The 23,092-nt window shown below is 38.8% G+C and overlaps 1 protein-coding gene across 1 annotated transcript; it reads left to right on the plus strand.

The window, feature by feature from the left end:
* Window positions 1-1,853: 1,853 nt before the first annotated feature.
* Window positions 1,854-21,003, plus strand: scrn2 (secernin 2). Its single transcript, XM_072561389.1, has 9 exons — window positions 1,854-2,009; window positions 4,028-4,202; window positions 6,308-6,489; window positions 8,455-8,654; window positions 10,748-10,960; window positions 12,024-12,192; window positions 13,324-13,504; window positions 15,125-15,316; window positions 16,576-21,003. The coding sequence occupies exons 2-8, from the start codon at window positions 4,029-4,031 to the stop codon at window positions 15,281-15,283; spliced, it is 1,278 nt and encodes a 425-aa protein (XP_072417490.1). The 5' UTR covers window positions 1,854-2,009; window position 4,028; the 3' UTR covers window positions 15,284-15,316; window positions 16,576-21,003.
* The last annotated feature ends 2,089 nt before the right edge of the window (window positions 21,004-23,092 follow it).

Here is a 23,092-nt window from a genome sequence, read left to right on the forward strand (position 1 = left end):
GTGGAGTTTGCACATGCTCCTTGTGTCTGCGTGGGTTTCCTCTGGGTGCTCTGGTTTCCTCCCACAATCCAAAGATGTGCAGGTTAGGCTGTGCTAAAGTACACGGATGTGTAGGTTAGGTGCATTCGTCAGGGGTAAATATAGGGTAGCGGGAATGGGTCTGGGTGGGTTACTCTTTGGATGGACAGTGTGGACTTGTTGGGCTAAAGGGCCTGTTTCCACACTGTAGGGATTCTATGGATGCCTTCCGGAATTAAAGATACATCGTGAATACATTTGTTACCTCTCTTAATGTTTTAAACATGAATCACAATACTGACATTTCCACTGATCTAGTGGTTTTGTTACAAAAAGTAAAACAAAGAATTACAGATGCTGGAGATCTGAGACAAAAATGGAAATTGTTGGAGAAGCTCAGCAGGTCTGGCAGCATCTGTGGGGAGAAGAGAGAGTCAATGTTATGACTCCAGTGACTCACCATCAGCTGTCTTGTAACATTCATTCTGTTTTCTCTCCACAAATGCTGCCAGACCTGCCGAGTTTCTCCAGGAATTTATATTTTTGTTCCAAAATATTTTGGATGATTTAACCTACATTTAGTCTATGTTATGCCTCCTTCACATTAAGGTTGATATCTTTTTGAGACAAATTAGACATCCCATTTCTTGTCATACAAACTTTTTTCTATTAAGCTGATATAGTAGGTGTCTTATCTCTCATTTACGTTATGGAGAATTTAGAATGTGTTATTTTTGATTTACATTTGACTGGGTTTTGATAGATGGAACACTTAGAATCATAGAGTTATAGAGATGTACAACATTGAAACAGACCCTCACGTCCAATTTGATCATGCTGACCAGCTTGCCTAAATTAATCTAGTCCCATTTACCAGCATTTGGCCTGATAAGATATAGGTACAGAATTAGGCCATTCATCCCATCGAGTCAGCTCCACCATTCAATCATGGCTGATATGTTTCTCAACCCCATTCTCCCACTTTCTGCCTGTAACCCGTTGACCCCTCTTAACGCTTCCTATTCATGTACCCATCCAGATACCTTTTAAATTTTATAATTGTACCAGCCCACCACACCACCAAACCCCCAACTACTACTTCTTGTTTCACACACATACCACCCTGTGTGTGAAAAAAGTTGCCCCTCAGGTCCCATTTAAATCGTTCCCCTCCCATCTTAAACCTATGCCCTGTAGTTTTGGATTCCCCTACCCTGGGGGAAAGATCTTGGCTGTTTACCCTATCCATGCTCCTCATGATTTTATAAACTTCTGTAAAACCTCAGGCATATTCAGAGACAGATTAGTTGCATTTCCTGGTTGGTGCATACTGCAATGTCAGAGATTCTAGCTTTTGGACGAGTCATGGAAGTGGAGCCCCTACCCTCCCTCCCACACACACACACACACATTGGATAGATGCAAAAGACCTCAGGGCCATATTTTGAAGAACATCCTTCAGCAGATTATCCGGTCATTATCACATTGCTGTTTATAAGAGCTTCCTGTGTGCAAATAGATGCCACATTTCCCACATCACAACAACCCAATTCACTTTAAAAAGTGCATCATTGACTGTAAAGCACCCTGGGACATCCGATGATGGCAATGCGCTATAAAAATATAAGCTTTCTTTCTGATGTAAACGGAAACAATTTTTCAATTATTCCCATTATTAGCTTGTGGAGAGAAAGGGGTTAAGAGACAAACCATGTGGCAAAGCATTTTGCTATATTTTTGCAGGACATCTGTTACAGAGTGGGAGTAGATTGTTGACGGAAGAGTGTGGTAGTTCTCAACGTGGCGTTTTGGCCGGAGGTTTCTCATTTCCTGGAGAGCGGCTCCTTCCGTACAGAGAGCGAGGGGGTTAACTTTACTACCTCACGGTGTGTGTGGGACTGGGACTGTCAGCTGACTCTGAGAGGAAGAGAGTCAGACATTGATCTCAGCTTGGTCTGAGCAGTGCTGGGATTTACTCTATATAAACAAAGGTAGGGAAATCTGGTAGAGGGTATCAGTGAGTGTTTTTGTCCTCTTGTTGGGAAAATACCGCAAGCTTTGCGGAGGGGCGAGTGGCATTGTTATTTGTAAGGTGTAGGTGGGAATCCGCCCAATTGCGGCTCTGTCTGCAGGGCCCGAATATTGATATTTCTTCCCGAGCTTTGTTTTTTTTTCTCTCTCCCTTCGCTTGGTAGGATTTGGACTAGAGACCACAGGTTATAATATTGTGAACCTGTCGGGCTCTTTTTGGGGCCTAGTGAAACTGCAAACAGCAGCTGTAATCTGAAACTGACCAGTTACTGTAACCAATTATTAATGATACATCCACACCTCGGGTCTCAGTTTTGTAGAAACATCTGCCAGTGTGTAAGTAATATTCTCCCCTCTGGAATCAGAAGGTGGTGAGTTCAAGTCCTTCTCCCAAAACTTGAGCACATTATTTGGTTTGACATTGTAAATACAGGTTCTGAGGGAGTGCTGCACTGTCGGGGGTAATGGGACGTCAAAGCGAGACTCTGTCTCATTTGGGGTGGGAAATGGAGAGAAGTCCCATGGGATTATTGAAGCATGGATATATGGAGCCTCTTGCTAGTTGTGTAATTATACGCCATCATTCACTACTGGACGTGGCTGGGCTTAACAGCACTTGAGATCACTTAACCCTGTCTGTGGCATGGTGGCTCCTTTGTTTGAAAATCAAGTAGTCCTGCGTTTTAGTTTTACCTGGTTGAGTAAGTGGTGGAGGCTGGTACAATTGCAACATTTAAAAGGCATCTGGATGGGTATATGAATAGGAAGGGTTTGGAGGGATATGGGCCAGATGTTAGCAGGTGGGACTGGATTGGATTGGGATATCTAGTTGGCATGGATGACTTGGACTGAAGGGTCTGTTTCCATGCTGTACATCTCTATGACTCAGTAATGTGAAGAAGATAGTGTGTTCTCATCGTTCCCTAACTGATATTAATGCCATCTTGTGTGTGGAACAAAAAGAAAATACGGAGGACATGCAATTCTGAAGTAAAAATATAAATAGCTGGGAATGCGTTGATGGCCTGGAAGTGTTTCTGGAGGGAGAAGCAGCCAACATTTTAAGTTAATGACCAATTTGTGGGATCTTTCTTGGCAATTAGCTGACATGAATTTTAGGCCAATGACTACACTCCAGGTTTCTTTGGTTATAAAACACTTTTGGTCAGGGGTGTAAAAAGTTTTCTTCCATGCTTAAACTGAATGGGTGCCTCTTTAGCTCCCAGAACTGCTCATTTATCACCTGCTCAGGAAATTGATAATCATTTCATATCGTTTTCTTATGGGGGAGCTTTATTGAAAAAGGACCCATTTCCAAAAGCTGAAAATCTCATAGACTTTCTCATACCACCCAAGAGTCATTCACTATGCTTGATCCTCAGTGTGTCAACAAGGTATACAACATCATATGTGAGCCCACTATTGCCTATGTATCAATTTATCGTGGGGGTTGATGAATAGAAAGCAGGAGCAAGACTTTTCTTGTCCCCTCTCCTCTTTAAATCTGGACATTGAGACCAATTCCTGATATCTTGTCTGACTCAGCTATACCAGGCATTGAACCAAGGAGCTTCTGAATTGACTATCTCAGTATTTCCTCCAAACTAGCAAATTGCACAAGATAACCGATCTTTGCTTTTGGATTAATAAAAGTAAGCAGTGGTTTTATTTTAATATTTATTATTGAGATTTAGGCATTGCTGGCAAGGCAGGAGTTTATTGGCCATCTCCAGTTGCTCTTGAAAGGGTGGAGTATTTGAACTGCTGTCATCTGAGATGTAGTTTCTTCCACCGTGCTGTTGGTAAGGAGTGTCAGGATTTTGAGCTAAATTGAATTGAAGGATTGGTGATTATCATTCTAAGTTGAGATGGCATCCAAGTTGGAACAGTAAAGAGGCACAAGAGCCTTTTGGTTTATAAATACTTTGTTACTGTGTAATATTGACTTTAGAGTGATGGTGCTCTCTGTCTCTGACAGAATGACTGCTAGTATCATCTGTGCTCCCTCTTCTTGTGACTGCTTTGTTGCTCTTCCACCTGCCACTGAGAGAAAAGAGGTGATTTTCGGGAAGAACTCGGACAGACCATGGGATGAGGTTCAGGAAGTGGTTTACTTTCCAGCAGCTGTGTATGCACCAGGTTCTAAGATAGAGGTAAGAGATTGACATCTGTTTTCCATCTGGAATCTGACCGTGGATAAAGAAAATAAAAGTGCTGAGAACACTTGGTTCAGGGGGAAACTATTGACAAAGAAGGTGGAGTGATGACAGAGACAAAAATTAAGTAGAAAGAACAATTTTGTTTTGCTGCCTTGCAAGTTTGCCTATATTGGAGGTCCTTGAATGCAGACAGTTTTCACAGTTTCCCAGACAATTAAATGATTGGAAATTGGAGTATTGTCCATGTTTACTGTCTTGAATCACAATTGGTTTGTCAGCCTTCAATGAAAGTTCTCTGGTGTGGGGTACATAAATGTGAGGTGCATCTGTGAATTTGCATTTCATTGTTTAAGAGTCTGTCTTTTGGAGCAAAGTATTAATGCAAGCAAATGGTCTTGAGGTACATTTGTTGAGCTTTTTTTTTAATTTTAAAAGTCTTGAGTATTGGGAGTTCCTGTTGAAGCTTTATGATACACAGAATCTCGAACACTTTCTGATACAGAATGATTTGATACAACCTTAGCCATGCACTACATTACTGTGCAAATACCATTGATTAGCTTTTCTCCCCACTTGTTTTAATACAGGTTTTAATCTATTTGAATTACTGATTCTTGTGAAATTTTACAGTGAAAACATCAAGCATCTGTATAATATGACTTACCATATTTCCTACACTGTTATGAAGGTTGCTGTTTCCTGGTCATTTAGATCTTCAAGTTAAATTTTTCCTTTGCTATGCTGTTGCATTTCCTATAGATCAATTGCTCTAATGATTATTCAAGGTTCCTTTACTAGTTAGAAAACCACTTCAAATCACTTTTTGTTCAAAAGTGAAATTTGTTGTACTGAAGCTTATATCCAAATTATGGATGTTCATGTATCTTATGCATCTTCCATTTTATGACTATCTTCCATTGATTTGAAAAACATCGTGTAAAGACAAGTCTTCTAATTTCAGGCACCATGTTTCTACATCTACAATCTTATTTTGAGTTTCAGGTAAACTGAAGGTGGTAGAGGTATTTTCCACATTCTTTCCTTGTCTATTTTGCCACCCACTTTCTAGAATAGTTTAGCTTCATTAAGGTCTCCACTTCAAAGCTTGGAAATAACTTGAAAATAACAGGTACTTCCACACCTGTCCTTCCCAGACACTGCAATAATTAAGGTGCAAACTGTGTACACATTTTCTTCACCACGGGCTCAAGAAACTTCTATTTGACCTTGTTATGAGATTATCTTTTTCTTCTTAAACAGTGTGATGCAGCAATCCAAAGGTGTGCAGGCTAGGTGGTTGGCCTTGCTAAATTGTCCATAGTGTCTAGGGATATGCAGGGTAGGAGGATTAGGCATGGTAGTTACAGGGTTATGGAATAGGGTGGGAGAGCTGTAACTGGGTGGAATACCCTTCTGAGGGTCATTGTAAACTCAATGGGTCAAATGGCCTCTTTCCGCACTGTAGGGATTCTGATTCTCCAACAGTCACATGAGTTTGCAAAATACTACAGTGAACATACAGTTTTGTGCAGCAGAAAAATAAACAGTTATGATATTCCATTATTAAGTTCCTTACTAAGTAAGATCAGGAGTAGGATATTTCATCCCTCAATTCTGTTCTACTATTTAGTTAGGTCAGGGCTTATCTTATTTTGTCCCCATTTGCCTGCCTTGGTTCCATATCCATATTTGACTTTTTAAAGAAAAAAATCAACAAAAATTTCTGTCTGTCCTCAGCCTCTACTTTTTATGTTAGAGATCTATACTTTTATTAACCTTCATGGAAATATGTGCTTCCTGCAATTGCATTGAATGGACTGGCTCTACTTTTAAGTTCATACCTTTTTGTTCGGGATTTCTCCAGCTATCTGGTCAAAATCCTTTAGTTATTCTAAGCACCTCAATTACAGCACCACTTAATTCTTTTCAAGGTACCATAACACATGGATTGTTTGGTTTAGCACATAGCAATGGATGTACCCATTTGGGTTTTTAACTTTGTCCACCTCAGTCCAACATCTGCTCCTCCATATCATTTTTAGAAGAACTGCATATATTTGCTACAGACCATACTCAGTGTACTTTTTTTAATTGAACAGTGCACCTACATTAAAATCGAGCAGATTGAGAAAACACATGCAGTCATTCTCAGCAGGCCGGCCTGGCTGTGGGGAGCTGAAATGGGCGCCAACAGCCATGGTGTCTGCATTGGCAACGAGGCCGTGTGGACGAAAGAACCTGTCAATGAGGAGGAAGCACTCCTTGGAATGGACCTCGTCAGGTAGAAGCTTCTTTCCATTTATAATAAGATGAAGACCATTGTATCAGTACAAATGTTTCATAACCAGTAGATTATACTGCACAGTAGTCTCTGTGTTACTTTATATGAACTTCAGGAACTTAGCATGATGGAGCATCAGCTTTGAACTCAATTTCTATTTTGAGATCAGACTTAATGGGATGCTCCTTGGTAGTGGGAATTTTCAACTCAATGGTTGGCGCCATTTTGGTTTGATATTTTTCCTTCTTTTTTATGCCTTGCTGTAAAAGTACTTAGAAATAACATTTGAGGACTAAGTTTTTATCTTGTCAAAATTACCTACATTCCAATTTTGCCTATCCCTGTTTGAACTGGGAGTATTAGCATTAAGTATAAAGTGGGGCTTAAGACACACAGGGTGAGTTTCATCTAGCATCTTTTTATTATCTAAATTCATTTCAATATAAAAGCAGGGAAGTTCTTCTAAAGCTGGATAAAACATTAGTAAGTTGCACTAGAAGTGTATTGAGAAGGTTTGCAAAGATGTTACCAGTAGTAGAGGATATTTAGTTAGGTGGAAGGGTTGAGATTGCTTGTTTTGCAACAGAAGAGGCTAAGGAAGATTTATTCTAGGTAAATAAAGTGGATAGGAAGATTTTATTTCCCTTAGTAATTTGGTTATGAACCAGGAGCATATTAAAGAAACTTTATCTTGGTTTGAGGGTCTGGAACTCTGTCTAAAAGAATTGTAAATGCAAAAATCCTCATTGAATTTCAAATATATTTGGATAAATACATAAAATGCTGTAACCTACAGGGCTATATTCCCTTTTTTATTTTGACTGGCACAGACATGATTAGGCAAATGACTTCCTCCTAACCATTAACTCTTCTATATTTACCATGCATAGAAAACATGTAAAGACAGGGTAGAAAGTGGAGGCAGCCCTGCTTTTTAATAAAGAGTGAACCAGCTGAGTTTTTGTAACAAATCTGGAAATTTGATAATCAGACAATTAGTCCTTGTCCACAAAGGAACAACAGGCATCTCTCTCTCCATTCAAGCCAAACTATAGGTGGGATATAGATGGAGGGACACCACTTTACACTGTGGGGTAAGCAGAGAAGGGAGGCTGACATGAATTGCTGATAACAGTATGGTTATTGAGCGCATAATATCGACATCACTCTGCAACAATTGTAGCCATTCAGCCAGTTGAGCTAACCACAGCACTTGGTTTTTATTTCTTATGCATGCACAAAATGATGACATTTTTTGTATTCAATTGCTCTACTTGTCATGTTAGGATTTAAACTCCTAGATTAATAGCCAAGTGCCATCACCCTAAACAGCATATAGTCTGAAAATGCTCTGTATATTACCTTCCCGTAGCATCTAACCATTTATAGTAATGAGTTAGCTCTTGTATTTGGAATCGAGAGAAGCAAATATTTCGGATTCTCCTGACTTTGTGAAAGGAGCTGTACAAATGCCATCTTTAGAAGAACTTGTTAAGTATTCATCAGTGAATACCACCTTTTATTGTGGTTACTTCTAGCTACCACAGGAGTCTTTAATTACAGGTATTTGATTATTTGTTAAAGCATTAGCAGGGAGAGTGTACTCACGGGCTAACCTAAATAACTTTGAGGACTGCAGGAAAAGACAGTATCTTCATACAAATGTTTGCCATATGGCTATCTCATTCACTTTAACACCATTAGTAATATTTGTACATTTTTATTAAAAGGGGTGTGAATTGTAAGTGTGACAAAATCTATTGCATTTTGTTTGCAAATATATCACAATAATAGAATACCGATCAAAATGCGTCTCTAGCTTGTGTGTCTGACATGTAATTGAAGCTGATGCACATGCCTCCAGTTTTTCCCTCTCTTGAGATTCACCAAATGATTTTTTTCCCTTGCACTGTTACTAGATTGTAATCTCCTCCTACTTTATCCTGTCTCCCATTCCATCCTTAGGCTTGGACTGGAGAGAGGTTCCACTGCGAAGGAAGCCCTTGATGTTATTACATCCCTTTTGGAGCAGTATGGCCAGGGTGGAAACTGCAAAGAATCCCCAGAAGAATTCAGCTATCATAATACTTTTCTGATCGTGGATAGGAAAGAGGCTTGGGTACTGGAGACATCTGGGCAATACTGGGCTGCTCAGCAAATTACAGGTCAATGGTGAAAATCATTTTGTGGTTAATCTGTGTTTTGTGAAATCTTTAATATTACCTTATTAACAATATTGCAGTCTGCAGAACTCCATTTGAGGCCCTTAAGTCAATGCAGTACTGAAGCAAAAATGCACTACACTTCTCTAATAAACAGTCCATATTCCAAACTACTGCAGGTATCTAAGATATGTAAAACTCCTTTCAGCCACTTAGCAAAAAGAAACTTATGATATATATTTCTTGACAGAGGAGAAATAACTGGCTCAAGATGGGGGAGAAACAAAGCCAACTTATTATCAAGTGGAACTTTCCATATGACTAAGAGCTTTAGGCTCCGGTGCATTGCAATTCCCAAATAGATTATATACTTGGTGTGATCACTTTGCATAAAAATGTACAACCACATTCATATTTTATCATGAATCATTTATTTATGTGTCTAAACTATCCAGTGGCTTTGTCTTGTTTTTGAATACTGACAGGATGCTGATTTGGTTCAGGTATTATGTTTTTCAGTCCAGGCTTCTTTGAATTATTTGCTAAGCCTCTATAGAGTCTCAAAATGATGATATAATATGTCTTAGAGCAATGAAAAGGTCTTCAGTCTAAATGTGTCAGTGTGTTTGACAACGGTGGTAAAATTGTTACTGTCGAATCAAGGTTTATCATAAACTAAAATTAGTCATCCTGCTCACTTGTAGCAGATAGGTATACCAGGATTGTTGTTGTATGATTGTCTCCTATCTATTAAAATCACTTAGACCGTTTAAAGGAATTAATAGAAGAAGCAAAAGTGATAGGATGGTAACCTTTACATGCAATGAGTAGTTAGGTTCTGAAATGCACTGTGTGAAAGTATGGTGGAGGCAGGTTCAGTTGAGACATCAAAAGAGAAAGAGATGGTTATTTGACAGGAACAATATGCAGGGTAGAGGGAGAAGGCAGGAGAATGACACCGCTGATTTTTGAGAGTCAGAGCAGACACTATGGGCTAATTGGCCTCTTTCTGCACTGTAACAATTCAGTGACTTTAAATTGTTATTCACTTCATATCTATTGTGGATAATATTGGGTAACAATGTGATGCCGGTCAGTTATGCTGGATTCTAGTTGTGTTCCTGAGCTTCTCCCCCACTGTCTGTTGTGCAATTTCCAGAGGGTGGAGGTTGATGGAGTTTGGACTGGAAACTGGATTGGTAAAGTCTTTGCTCTTATCCAATTGCCCAGTAAACTGTCAAGAAATGGACATTGATAGAATCAGCATGATAACTGACTTCTTATTATGATCAAAAAGCTCTTGTCTTTAAATAATTTGTGTCGCATACAAATGCCAAATTGTTGCCTGGTCTTTGTTGAGTTCATTCAAAGGAACAGTAGAATTGCTTTTAACACGTTGGAGGTCGAGGGTAGAAGGTTTGAAGAGAGATTGCAATCATAGGAACAGTGGGAGACCATTTAACTTAGGCCTGTTCTATCATTTAGTGATTCATGGTTAATCTTCACCCTATGTCACCTGCTGTTGCTCCACATCCCTTTGTATCTTTGACTAACACATCACTATTTTAGAACTAACAACTGGTCTACTGTCAATAACCATTTACTGAAGTGAGTTCTGAAATTCTACCACCCTTTGTGTGTTGAACCCTTTCCTACTTTACTCCAAAAAGGTTGTCTCTTTGACATTTGGACTATTCCTCTAAATTGCTAACTAGCAATCAAATGTGTATGATCTTCGTCACAATGAGGTTAGTTGCAATGAATCAAATAAATGATTGTCACTCATTTAAAAACCAAAATGTGGGGTGATGGAAATCTAAAATTTAAAAAAAAATGAAAATGCTGTAGAAACTCAGATTGTAGCTTCTGTGGAGAGAGAAACAAAGTTAATGTTTCAACTCTAGTATGACACTTCCTAACTAACTCCCCCCAATGTCTGGGATCACATTTAATGAATTAGAGGTGTGACTGAGTGGCCAGAGAATAGTTGGCACTGCCACAGCTCCAGCTTGCCTCAGCACAAATTGAAGGGGGAGAAATAAAATAAAATGAAAAGATGACTGTTTCTATTATACGCATGTTCTTATACTTATCAGAAGGAGCAAAAAATATCTCCAATCAGCTGACCATCACCACAGAGATCAGCTTTGAGCACCCTGAGCTTCGAAACTACGCCCAGCGTCAGGGATGGTGGAGTGGTGTTGGTGAGTTCAACTTCTCCAAGGTTTTCTCCCTGAGTAACCCACCGATGAGAATGGAGGCTGCAAATGTCCGTTACACAGGAGGCAAGGAGCTGCTCTGTAAACAAGGTGAATAAAATTCACAATCACTAAGTAGTGTTATTGCATACAAATGTTGTTAGACAGGTGAGCGAGTAGTTGAAAACACGGTTACTGCTATAACAACTGGAGGGAAATCTCAAATGACACTATAATTAAAAGAACCACGCCACAAGATTTTCCACTTATATACAAAAAACAACTTTATTATTGTTAAAAAAAGTAACACTAGCACTATTAACTGAACATTGTACAGCTCAAGACTACTTAGCTATGAATTCAGTTCCACATTACATTCCACCTATACATCCCCCTCCATTAAAGATCTTTTTTATCTTGCAAAGTATTGACAGTTCGGCCACTTCTGTGGGAACTAACACAAAGGTATGCCACAACACATTGGAATTTACTTTAATTTTCCTCAGGATTCCAGAATTTTCCAAGTTAAGAAATACACGGCTCCTTCTGTTAACCTTTGACTAAGCAACTTGCCAAATTTCTGGTCCCTATCCCACATCGGGGAAGAAAAAGAAGCTTCTGCCTGTGATTTTGTTTTCCCATGAGGCCAATTGTGTGATGGTGGATTGTTGATAATCTTGGGTATTTGGGAACACAAGGGATTTTAGCCCCTCAAGCCTGTTATACCATTCAGGGACACCACGCTTGATCTGTGACCTATTGTCAATTACCTACATACATCCTTTTTTCCCTTCCACCTTTAGATTAGCAAGAAAGTATATCAATCTTTGATTTAAAGTTAAATGAACTTCACTGTTTTTTGAAGAGAAAACCAAACTTGTACCACCATCTGCATGTGGATATGTTCTCTAATTTCATTTGAGAAAGGACTAGCTCTAAGTTTTAGATTGATACAATTGAATTTGTACATTGGAATGCTGTTAAGATGTTTGAGTTGCTGTAGGGCATATTGTAGATGGGTCACACAGTTGCTGTAGTGTGTGATAGTGGAGGTCATACATCCAATAGTTAACTAATCGTGACAATCGATCCAGTCATGATACAAGGAAGATTTTGATCTTGAAGTGTTTAAGAATCTTAACATTGTATGTAATAATGTTCCATTGCATGACAGCGGGAAGCATCCAAGCTGAGACTATCATGGACATCCTACGTGATAAAGAAAGTGGAATCTGCTTGGACTCCGAAACTGTCTGTACCACAGGCAGTATGGTTTCCATTCTACCTCAGGATGACAGTTTGCCCTGTGTGCATTTCTTTACAGCGACTCCTGACCCTTCAAGGTCAGTTAACCAAAGTTGGTAAACACTCTTAACTTTCCTTAATAGTATTGTGTTTCTCTTTCCTTTTGTTCTCTGATGAAAAGTAACACCCTGAGTAATAGCAGCATTTGTTACCTGTCCCTCATTGCCCTCGAGTTGAGTGACTTGCTAGGCCTTTTCAGAATTGGCTGCATTGCTCTGGGTCTGGAGTCACATGTAGGTCAGACTAGGTAAGGACAGCAGATTTCCTTCTCTATACGGCATTGGTGACCCAAGTGAGTTTTTAAGACGATCAACAGTGGGTTCATTGTCACTCTTTTAAAAATTAATTGATTTAAATTCCGCTAGCTGGTTTGGTAGGATTCAAACTCATGTTATAGACATTAGCCTGAGCTTCTGAATTTCAAGTTCAGTGACATTACATCTGCATTACCATCGCCCCTGCTTGTAGCAGATATTTTCTTAGGCTAATAACTTATCCCCAATATATTGAAGTCAAGCTCTGATGGATTCTGCTAAAGGGGCAATCCATTATTTGATGTTTTATCAGATGAATTTGTTAATCTGCAATGATGTACCTTGTATTGGGGGTCAATTAGTTCAATTAGCGGGATGGCAAGTTAGTGATACAGAGTAATGCCAACAGTATGGGATCAATTCCTGCACTGGCTGAGGTTATCATGAAGGGCTCTCTTATTCAACAGAAATTTTGATATCCTCTTAAAAGGAATGTTGGCATTTGTTTTTTCAATGCAGGGTGACCCTCTGGTTAAACCATCGCAGTCATCTCTCTCTCTCTCTCTCTCTCTCTCTCTCTCTCTGAGAGAGCAGCCCTATGATCTAGTAACACTATGATGACTTTAACTTTACCTTTATCTCCAACTGTCATGGTCTTGAAGTGAAACTTGAATGTAGTCATTTGTAAAATGTATGGGTACACATTATAACAAAAATTATTTCCAAGTTTGCTTTGCTTTTTGATTTGACTTGACTGATTTTTCTGCAGCGAAAAGAGAAATCATAAATTTTTGAAAAACATTTTTCTGTATGGGAGTGAGTGGGTAATAGGACAGTTTGTGGTGACTGTTGTATAACTTCCCTCTGTTCCTTCGCACTCCACACTAATTTTATTTTTAAAAAATGTATTAATAGATCTGTCTTCAAACCCTTCATCTTTATCAATGATGTTATGCCAGTCCCAATGGTGATTTCACCGAATTATGGTGATGATGATCCTGTCAGGATACAGCCTCGGTTCCAGAGAAAACTGGATCGCAGACATGAATTATACAAGGCCCACCAACAGGCCAGAGCTGTGATGGAGAGTGGACAGGTATTAATTATCTTTTTATTGGCAAAGAATAACTCATCAGCTGTAACATTAACTTCATAAGGCTCTGGTCATCCACCAGAAAATGGGATAATCTACCCAAAATCTCTAGCTATCATATAATGCTAGCCCATCCAATCTGATTGCTAATTATAGAGTGATGTGTTTGGAAATGAGGAACAAGATGGTACAGGGGAAGAGCAAGTATTCTCTTGAACTAAAGGCTTTCCAAATTCTACTGTATAAGAAATAGTTGCAACTTCATTTAACATTTCCCTAGGGTAGGGCTAATGGGAGCAACCACTCCAGGCCGGGATTGTAGGCATCTGGGGAATCCATTGGGCAGAATGGGGGTAAACCTTCATTTGCAGAATGGCAGGAAAATTTGAAGAGCCCATGGTGAAGCCCAGCATAATTTACCAGGTTGGAAGGGGATACCTCACTGAGAATGACATGCTTTGGGCCCCTCACCCCCTGTGGGATGAGTATGCAACATTGCTGGAAATGCTTGCCATGTTAGTTTGTGCTTAAGTATCCCAGTGTTGCATTTGCTGCATTCCCCACTTTACCAGGCTGCTTGTATTCAACAGAAATTTTGATATCCACTTAGTTACATAGAAAAATGTTAACATTCCATTTTCTTGTGGGACTTTTCCCTGTGAGAATTATATGGGATGTAATTATTGCTTTATGCAGTTGATGTCAGACCTGCGGTTCATACAATCTTCCCACTAAGTCAATATCCATCACGTCAGTTTTATTACAAAGCCTTCAGATTGACCTGGACATCCAGAAATTAAACATTCATCCTTGTCATTGTTCCGAGTAGAAGAATGATCGAGTTATTTTAATAAAGAATTGTGCTTTTCTTTCTTGGAAAATTTCCTCCTCGTCTCCCAATAATTTTTGAAGTGAAACACTGAGTCAGTTGCAGTTGTGCGAACATTGCTGAAACCTCCAAGAATATGTACAATCAAAATTAACAAACCTACTTTTATTCTTCGTGTTCACTTCCCATTCTCTCTTTTCAACATGATTAGTCAGGATTCCTTTAGAAACCCTTTCTTTGTTTTTGTCATGCAATGCATATTCCATCCCTATCTCCAGTATTGCAGGCGAGACTCGTGTACATGGAGGTAGCACTGTATACCATCTGTTAGATGCTCTGCAGTAATCTGTCAAGGCCTCCCTTTTAAATGCTTGTTACTAACCGGTGAACTCTACTATTCAATTGGCTCAACAAGACCATGTGGATAGCAATTAAGAATGGGCAACAAATGCTGGTCCTATTACAAAAACATTGTAAGGAGTTATTTCCTTGCCCTTTTAAAACTTTTGGATCTCTTTATCTATCTTTCTCAGTCCTTTCTCCCTTCTACAATCCAATATTTGGCATCATTGAAACAGTGTTTCCTGATTCTACTCTCTCTACCTTCCTTCCTTTGACTGTTCTGAGCCTTGATTCTTAATTTTAACTTCTCAATTTACGAACAAATTGAATGGTTGAGTAAGCACACTGGCATGTGGAGTGATGGGAAGAAATAGGATTGAGGTGAGAACTTTGCAAGGATATTTACTTGAGTCTTACTAATGTACATCACTGTAACACTTGTTTCCTTTCAGGAGGATGGTGCAAAGTTGCACCAGACCATGCAAAACCTTGAGCAACAAGCATTGAATGCTATCAAAAACATGTTGACTAGTGGAGGAACGTTTGATCCAGAGGAGATGACAGATCTGTTCTTTGACTGTGTTGACACAGAGATCAAATTTTACAAATAAATCAAGTATGAAACTGCTGCAAATCCCCTTTAGGTAATTCTCACTCTGTTAATAATTTGTTATGCACAGTGTGTTTCAAATCCAGCTTGGGGACTGTCCTTGCACAGGGTGCATTTTGGAAATGTATACTGCAGCTGGAATTGGAAGAAATCATTTGGAGTAATCCAGTCTGTTGACTATCCAATGAGCCTTGACAATATACCATAGTTGTGTATATAATTCCAGGAGCTTCTTTCTTGAGTGTGTTCTGGGAGCTAGATCTAAACATGTACTCATTTTGCTGATATTCATCTACAGCAGTTTTGCCAATTAAATTAGAGTACAGCCAGACCTAAAGTCGACATGAATCAGTGTAAGAAATGGGAATCCAATAAAGTGTATGCATCTATGCAAATCTGAAATTTCATATTCACGATTTATATAACAATTGTTCTGCAGATCAAATAATGTGTTGAGGAACTTGCAATCAAGGAGATGATTCCAATTTTAATGTGGCTTTTATATTTTATCCAAACTGATTTAAAAAAACCAGAAAATTCAGAATTGGTCTCCGAAGACAAATTGTTAAAGATCAACACACAGAATTCCAGTTTAATTATCAGAAGAATTACTTGTAATTCTGCTATGCCTTTTAAAATTTGTTCACAATTTTGAAAGATCCCAGATCAAATGCCAGTTTTGTGGGTGATGATTCATATTAATGAATGATTTGATGGATGGTTGTAAGAGATGAGTCATCTGAACTTTTTGTGTAACTTCTTTGCATACGGAGTCTTTTAAACCACACAGTTAATTAGTGCTCTGGTTACCCAACTGTCTGAATCTGTCGGTCTCTCTGGACAGAACAGGACAAGGTGAAGGAAAGTTACCAGTGCCGAATAGAAAAATGTCTAGTATGAATTGCCACCCCCAAGTAAGAGAAACTAGGAGGGATAAAGTGTCATAAGCAACTCTACTGAATACAATTTAAAAGGAAGAACAATGAGTGTTTCTGTATGTCAAGAAATTTTCAATTATCAATGAATGAAACAAAAACAGAAATTGCTGGAAAAGCTCAGCACGTCTGTCAGCATTCCTCAGAATGATTCTGAGGAAAGATCACTGAACCCGAAACATTAACTCTGATTTCTTTCCTCAGATGCTGTCTAACCCGCTGAGCTTTTCAGTAACTTCTGTTTTTGTTTCGGATTTGCAGCACATGTAGGTCTTTCAGTTTTTATCAAAGAAAAAAATGTTTAACTTCCTTCTGTTGCCCTCTTAATATATCTCTTTCCACTTTTTTTTATTTGAAGATTGTGTTTAATCAACTGTTGGACCATTGACCAGAGAAAGTAAAGCAAATGGATATCTTGCTTGAAGCCATTGAACGTGACTCATGCATACACAAATGCCTCACCATATCTGTGTTGAAAACTCTCTTCCCTGCCTGTGGATTTGCTGATGTATTGATTTGGAAAACTAATGGAAAAATAGTCTTTTGTCACTGCTGATCTTGAGACACTGGTAAGCTGATTGGCAGTGAAATAAGCATTGAGATGTACTTTCATTCCAAGAGAAAGTATCCCTTTTGTGGAGTTTTAACACAGCTATTCCTAATTAAAGCTAATTAACATGACCCACTAAACACTAGGTTAATGTTGGGAATAATCAGCTTAAAACAGACTTAGGTTTGATTTCAAATCAACTGTGTTCATCTTATTAATATTAGCCAATATTTGTGTGTTCAGGCAATGGTAGACCAGGAATAACCTAAAATCTAACATTGGTTGGAGGCCATGAGCTGAGAAATGTTACACTAATCCACAAACCGAGGCTTTTTTCATTTAAATTAATAGAGCTGTGATTACTGTTTTTCAAAAAAAGTCACTTAAGTGTTCACTTACATTACTAATGTGTTCTATGAAATATATTGCTATGACAGCAATGCCCTATTCAGTTGGTGTTTAAATTGGTCCAGTAATTTCTTTAAAATCTCCTCTTCCTTCCTACTGGAAGTTTATCCAAAAATATAGGGTTACTGCATGAAGCAGCAGCTGTATGGAGATGGGTTTGGGAAAATGCCAGTTTCAGTCACTGTCCCTGCTGATAGTTGGACTTTAATTTTCAAAAAAAAATGTAAATCAAGATGTTTAATTGTCTCTAATGTCCTGTCATGGAAAGAGAACCCTGCCTCGAATCTTGCTCTTAAGTGACATTGAGTTCTGCTTGAAAATGCCCATGTGTGAACATAATTCCTCTGCAAAGTTGTATAACTTACTGCCATTCATTGCACAGTCATGGGCATGAAGACTTTTCAAGTGGGTGAAGTATAGGCTTGTATTGGTGTCCTGCAAGAATTGGGGTGGTGAGGCATGGGGGAGAAAGATAAAGGAAAAAAAGATTGCATTTTAAATGAAATGCCTCCCATCTGTCCTTAACAAGTAAAGTTATTCTTTTTTTTTCAGACTGTTTTTAATGTTGTCCTTCCACTGTTACAGAGATTACTTTGAGTCTCGATCTTCAATTCTGTGGCCCATGTGTGTTCAGTGAGCAGTTGTGGTAATTTGGTGTAAGGGATGGAGCAAGTCTTGATCTGTTTTAATGGTTGGTACTTACTAAAACAAAAATAGAAAATACTCTAAAACAATGTAAAGACATTGTTTGTGTGAGAAATCATCCATGACAAATGCTGCCAGACCCGATTGCTTTTGGTAATTTCTGTTTTTATTTCAGATTTCCTGGATTCTTTTGCTTTTGTATTGTAGTTGCTTTCTGTTATGTTAATGTTTTAAACTTGCAAACACTGTTGCAGTTATTTTGAGGGTTGGAGGATTGGAACAACTGAAACAAAGGCTTGGTTGTACAAAACTTGAATATTTTAGGTAAGCGAAACATGTTGTGAAAGTTCTTTGTATTGGACTCAGCAGGACTAATGCAAGAATACCAAATTTCAAATTATCACAGTTTTATACTACATACAAAAAGACCATAGACATAAAAGTAGGCCATTCAGCCCATTGAGACTGCTCTGCCATTCAATGAAATCATGACTGATCTGAAAACTCTCATCTCCACTTTGCTGTCTTTTCTGCAGAACCCTTGATTCCTTCTACTGATTTGCATGTATATAGTGAGCCAACTTCAACAGCCTCTGTGCTAAAGAATTCTGTAGATTTACAACCCTCAAAAATATCTACTAATGTCTGTTAAATGCACGCCCTCTTATTCTCATACTCATCCACAAGGTGAAGCAACTATTCCACAGGTACCCCATCAAGTGTCGAAGATCTTGTATTCTTGAAAAGAAGTGAACCCTCCTTATTCTATATTCGAGTACATGCCCAATCTACTTGACTTACTCCACAGTCCATCCAAACCAAGAATCAAACCAATGAATTTTTCTTTTTATTCATTCATATGGGATAAGCATATCACTACTAGGTTGGCACTTCTTGCCCAACCCTAATTTCAAGTAGGCTAGACCAGGTAAGGAAGGCAATATACATGGTCATCATTAGACTTTTAATTCCAGACGGTGTTTTTTTAAAAATTGAATTTAAATTCTACCATCTCCCATGGTGAGATTTGAACCCAGGTTCCCAAACATTAGCTGGGTCTCTGGATTAACAGCCCAGCACTACTTCCGTTAGGTCATTGTCTCTCTCCCCTTCTCTGGAATGCCTCCAATGGCAGTATATCTTTTCTTACAAATGGGGCCCAAAAATGTTCACAATATTCCCAGGTGACCTGACTAGTATCTTAGAGAGTTGTAGCAAAATCTCTGACTTTTGTACTCTATTCCCTCTGAAATAAAGGCCAACATTCCATTTGCCTTCGTTATTACCAATGAACTTGGATTCTAGTTTTTCATGAGTCATGGAAAAAGCTGCTGATTTGGTTTGGATGATAACTCTGCTTGGCCAATGCATTGCCATGGAGAAAGCAACAGGGAAGCCATATACTTCCAAGCTCAAACAAAGGCACTTGGCTTTCTTATCAAATAGAGTTGACCAGCCAACTGATCAGCACCCTGTTTTTTGTGTAGTATACATCTTTGCGATTGTTTGAAATTTGGCATTCTTGCATTCTCCCCAATGTTTACATGCTGAAACACTTTGTTTTGCAGAAAAGAAAAATATGAGTCACCCTTCCCTCTAAATAATCCCAATTTTCATTTGTAGCCAAGAGCCTTTGGGAGAGGCAAGGGGGAGACTTCAGAAGAAATATAGAAAATTGATCTCGTTTGACAGAAAAAAATCTTACTTTGCCACATTTGAAGGACACACAATTCTATTTGCTAAAATGGTGGTCTTTATATTTATTTATCTTTACATTTAAAAAGAAAAAGCTTGGCTAGTTAAGTTGAAGGCTGGTTCTACAGTTTTAACCAGACTGTACTTATTTCAACCTTATAATATTCTATTTGAAATCCTGTTTGGTACTGATCTGACATCAGCTAAGGGAAAATTGTACAGTATATCCAATTTAAAGGGATCCTGAGTCTTAAGAGGCCATTTATATTACAGAATTAATTAAAGGGGAAGTGTAATCCACTAAATTGCCGTATAATCCTGCATGTTGAAAACATACACTTACTGGCGTCGCCCTGTCTCCAGTTCTGTGGGGGTGAAATTCCTCTTTTAACGAAGAGCAGGAGATGGCCTTTTTTTATTTTGCCCCCTGTAATTAATGCCCTCACCAAACAAGTCATCTTGAGATGGTCACATGCTTGGAAATGTTGCACTTGTGACTCCATTTGCTGCCTTTTTGTTTTAGAGACAAAAAGGAGCAGTTTTTTTTTTGTTTCATCCTTTAACATTATACAGGGCACAGTCATTTGGCAAAGAATTCCAATCATGTCATAAATTTGGAGTCACCCCTACAATCACCCTTGTCCTCCATGATCTTAATGAAGCAGTGTTAACTCTAGAGATTTTAGGGCCAGAAACTCCCCTTATTATAGTGGACTGTGAACATTTCTAAAATTTGAAATACAATTTCAAAAAATATATATTGAAACTGTCCACTTCATTTGTATCTCCTCCCCAAAATGCATTATGTTTTTCCAACTGAGTTGTAATTTACTGCAAAAAGAATTTGAGCTGCCTTTTGATTCACTGGAATTGTTTTGGAATGTGCAAAAATGGGCACCCAACCCTTTTAAAGGTTTTTAATTTCTCTTGCCCTGCATTTTCAGTGAATTGGGTAATGTGCTTGCCTCCAATTCCTACCTGAACTGTTTTAACCCAACTTACACCTGTTGCAAGTGAGGTAACATACAAATTAATGCAAATAAGACAGAAATTTATATGCATGCATTAACAGTAGAGAATAGAAAATAGTTAAATCTACAAAAATGAGAGCTCCAAGCTTGCGTTGCACCATGGATTTCAAGCACGGATTAGGGTTTCAAAGCATAGAAATGAGCCATTATTGGTAAATGTCAAAATGCCAACCAGTGTTCTGCATTATGTGAGCAATACAGATGAATAATACCCTTTCCCTCTTTGTAGACTAGAATGTGAGACAAAGGGAAGGAAAAATACATGTTAGTTTAATACTATGTCAAAGAAAATGTTGGCATAACTTGTGGTGTGCAATAAATACCAAGTCAAAAGAAAAATGTGTTAGAAAAATGTTCTGAGAACAGCCAAGTGAAGTTACTCTGTCACCGACTGTGAAATGTTTCTGTATTATTTATGATGCTGTTAGCTAATAAATTACAAAAATGACTGTATAAATGTTTTATTTTAAATGTACACAATAGCTTCAGGAGTGAGGTAAATAGTATTTTTATTCACTGGGAACTTCCTCACCCTTGAAATAAAATATTGGGCAATTAATTTAGCAAATTAGTGTGGTGCTAGCTCTCAAAGACTAGAGATTCCAGGTCTGCAATGAGTTTGCTTCTTGGTGTAGATCATGGGTGGCACAGCTGCTGCCTCACAGCACCAGGGACCCAGGTTCGATTCCAGCCTTAGTCGACTGTGCGAACTTCACACAAACATCCTCCCCATGCCTGCGTGGGTTTCTGCTGGGTGCTCTGGTTTCCTCCCACAGTCCAAAGATGGGCAGGCTAGGTGGATTGGCCATGGAAAATGCAGGGTAACAGGGATGGGAGAGGAAGAGTGGGTCTGGGTGAGATGCTGTTCGTAGGGTCAGTGTGGACTCAATAGGCTGAATGGCCTATTCCACACTTTAGGGATCCTATGATTTGACTTATATGATCAGCTATCATAATGCCCTAGAATTAGTGCTAAGAAACACTCTTCCTTTTGATTTAAGAAGAATAAAAAAAATCATAGAGTCTGTAGCCCGGAAACAAGTCATACTTTACAAACCTCCTCAGACCTGACTTCACCTAACCATATCTGTATTTGCTTTTAATATTTTCTTTTATATTTGTCAAGTCTCCTTTGGAAAACTTTCAACTAGTTAATTCTACTGCAAAAGGAAGGTCCACATTCTAACCATTTTGCTGGATAAAGGAAGTTTCTTCTGAATTATATATTGGATTTATCGATGACTACTTAGCTTTTTCTTTCATTCGTGACCCCCAGTTCAGGTCTACCACCACCCTAACAAATGGAAAGGTAGCTAAACTATCCTGTCAGATGCCTTCTATAATCTTAAAGGCATCTGTTTGATCAGCCCTGAAAAATTGTTGATTTTTAAAAAAATTCTTTTCAAAGATTTGTAAATCTTTTATAGTGTCGTGCTGCTTGGAAACAGACCCTTCAGCCAACTTGTCCATGCTGACGAGGGTTCCTAAACCGAACTAGTCCCATTTGCCAGCATTTAGCCCATTTCCCTCTAAACATTTCCTATCCATGTATCTGTCCAAATGTCTTTAAATGTTGTAATTGTATCTACCTGTACCAATTCCTCTGCCAGCTCATTCGTTATTTGCACCACCTTCTGTAAAACCATTGCCTCTCAGGTCCCTTTTAAATCTCTCCTGTCTCACCTTAAAATTATGCCCTCTAGATTTGGACACTCCTACTATAAGTTCACCCCTCAGCCTCCTTCACTCCACGGAAAAATGTCCTAGCCTCTCCTTTATAACTCAAACCTTCTAGTCTATCGCAGAAGCTCTGTTGAGTATTTAAAACTATGGTTTATATTTTTGAATTTTGGAATCAAAGGATTGGGGAGATGGTTGGGAAAATGGTGTTGAAAAGCAGCCATGGTCAGATTGACTGGCTGTTGCTCCTCATTCTTACTATCTTCACTCCATCCCTTCATCTCCTGCTTTCTCTCTTTTTGCTTTGGGCTTTTTCTCCCGATTTAATCTTCCTCATGAAAGCCCTCCACATCAGTTGTGACAAGTGGGGAAACTAGCTGAAAATCAACACAAACAGAGGTGCCAACCAGCTGTGGTAGGAATTTGCGATCGTGACAACATGTGGTTTCAGAAGCTGCAAAGCAGACACCAACTCTGCAAACCAGGCGTCAGCAGAGAAAATGCTGCATTATTGGCGAGGGACAACTCCACGCGTGGCACTCAACACAGACTTTTCTTTCCAGCATTGGTTCACTGAGTCTTCAAAAGAAATGCAGCAAATGATCTTCAACTGGATTTGCCAAAGTTTTGAGGCCGCATTCTCATTATCTCTGGGTGCCAGTCAACCTTCCCTGGTCTCTCTCCTGATCTTTCACTCCATCTGTTTCCAATTCCTTTTTTTTTTATTGTGTGAAGTGGTCTTGTAGGCTTATCCTGTAGTTTTGCCCACATTTTTATGCTCCAAGTAAAACTGTTTTGCCACCACCCAAGATCTTTTCTGATTATAAACATTTCGGTACTGGTGTCATTCTGAGCAATTGGAGTTT

The sequence above is a fragment of the Chiloscyllium punctatum genome, chromosome 42, assembly GCF_047496795.1.
Source record: "Chiloscyllium punctatum isolate Juve2018m chromosome 42, sChiPun1.3, whole genome shotgun sequence".
Lineage (NCBI taxonomy): Eukaryota > Metazoa > Chordata > Chondrichthyes > Orectolobiformes > Hemiscylliidae > Chiloscyllium > Chiloscyllium punctatum.

Excerpts from the sequence above, each read along its gene's own strand:
- scrn2 (XM_072561389.1), top strand. The coding sequence starts at position 4,029 with ATGACTGCTAGTATCATCTGTGCTCCCTCTTCTTGTGACTGCTTTGTT. Across the intron at positions 6,490-8,454 it reads CTTGGAATGGACCTCGTCAG|GCTTGGACTGGAGAGAGGTT; the intron begins GTAGAAGCTTCT and ends TTCCATCCTTAG. Across the intron at positions 10,961-12,023 it reads GGAGCTGCTCTGTAAACAAG|CGGGAAGCATCCAAGCTGAG; the intron begins GTGAATAAAATT and ends ATTGCATGACAG.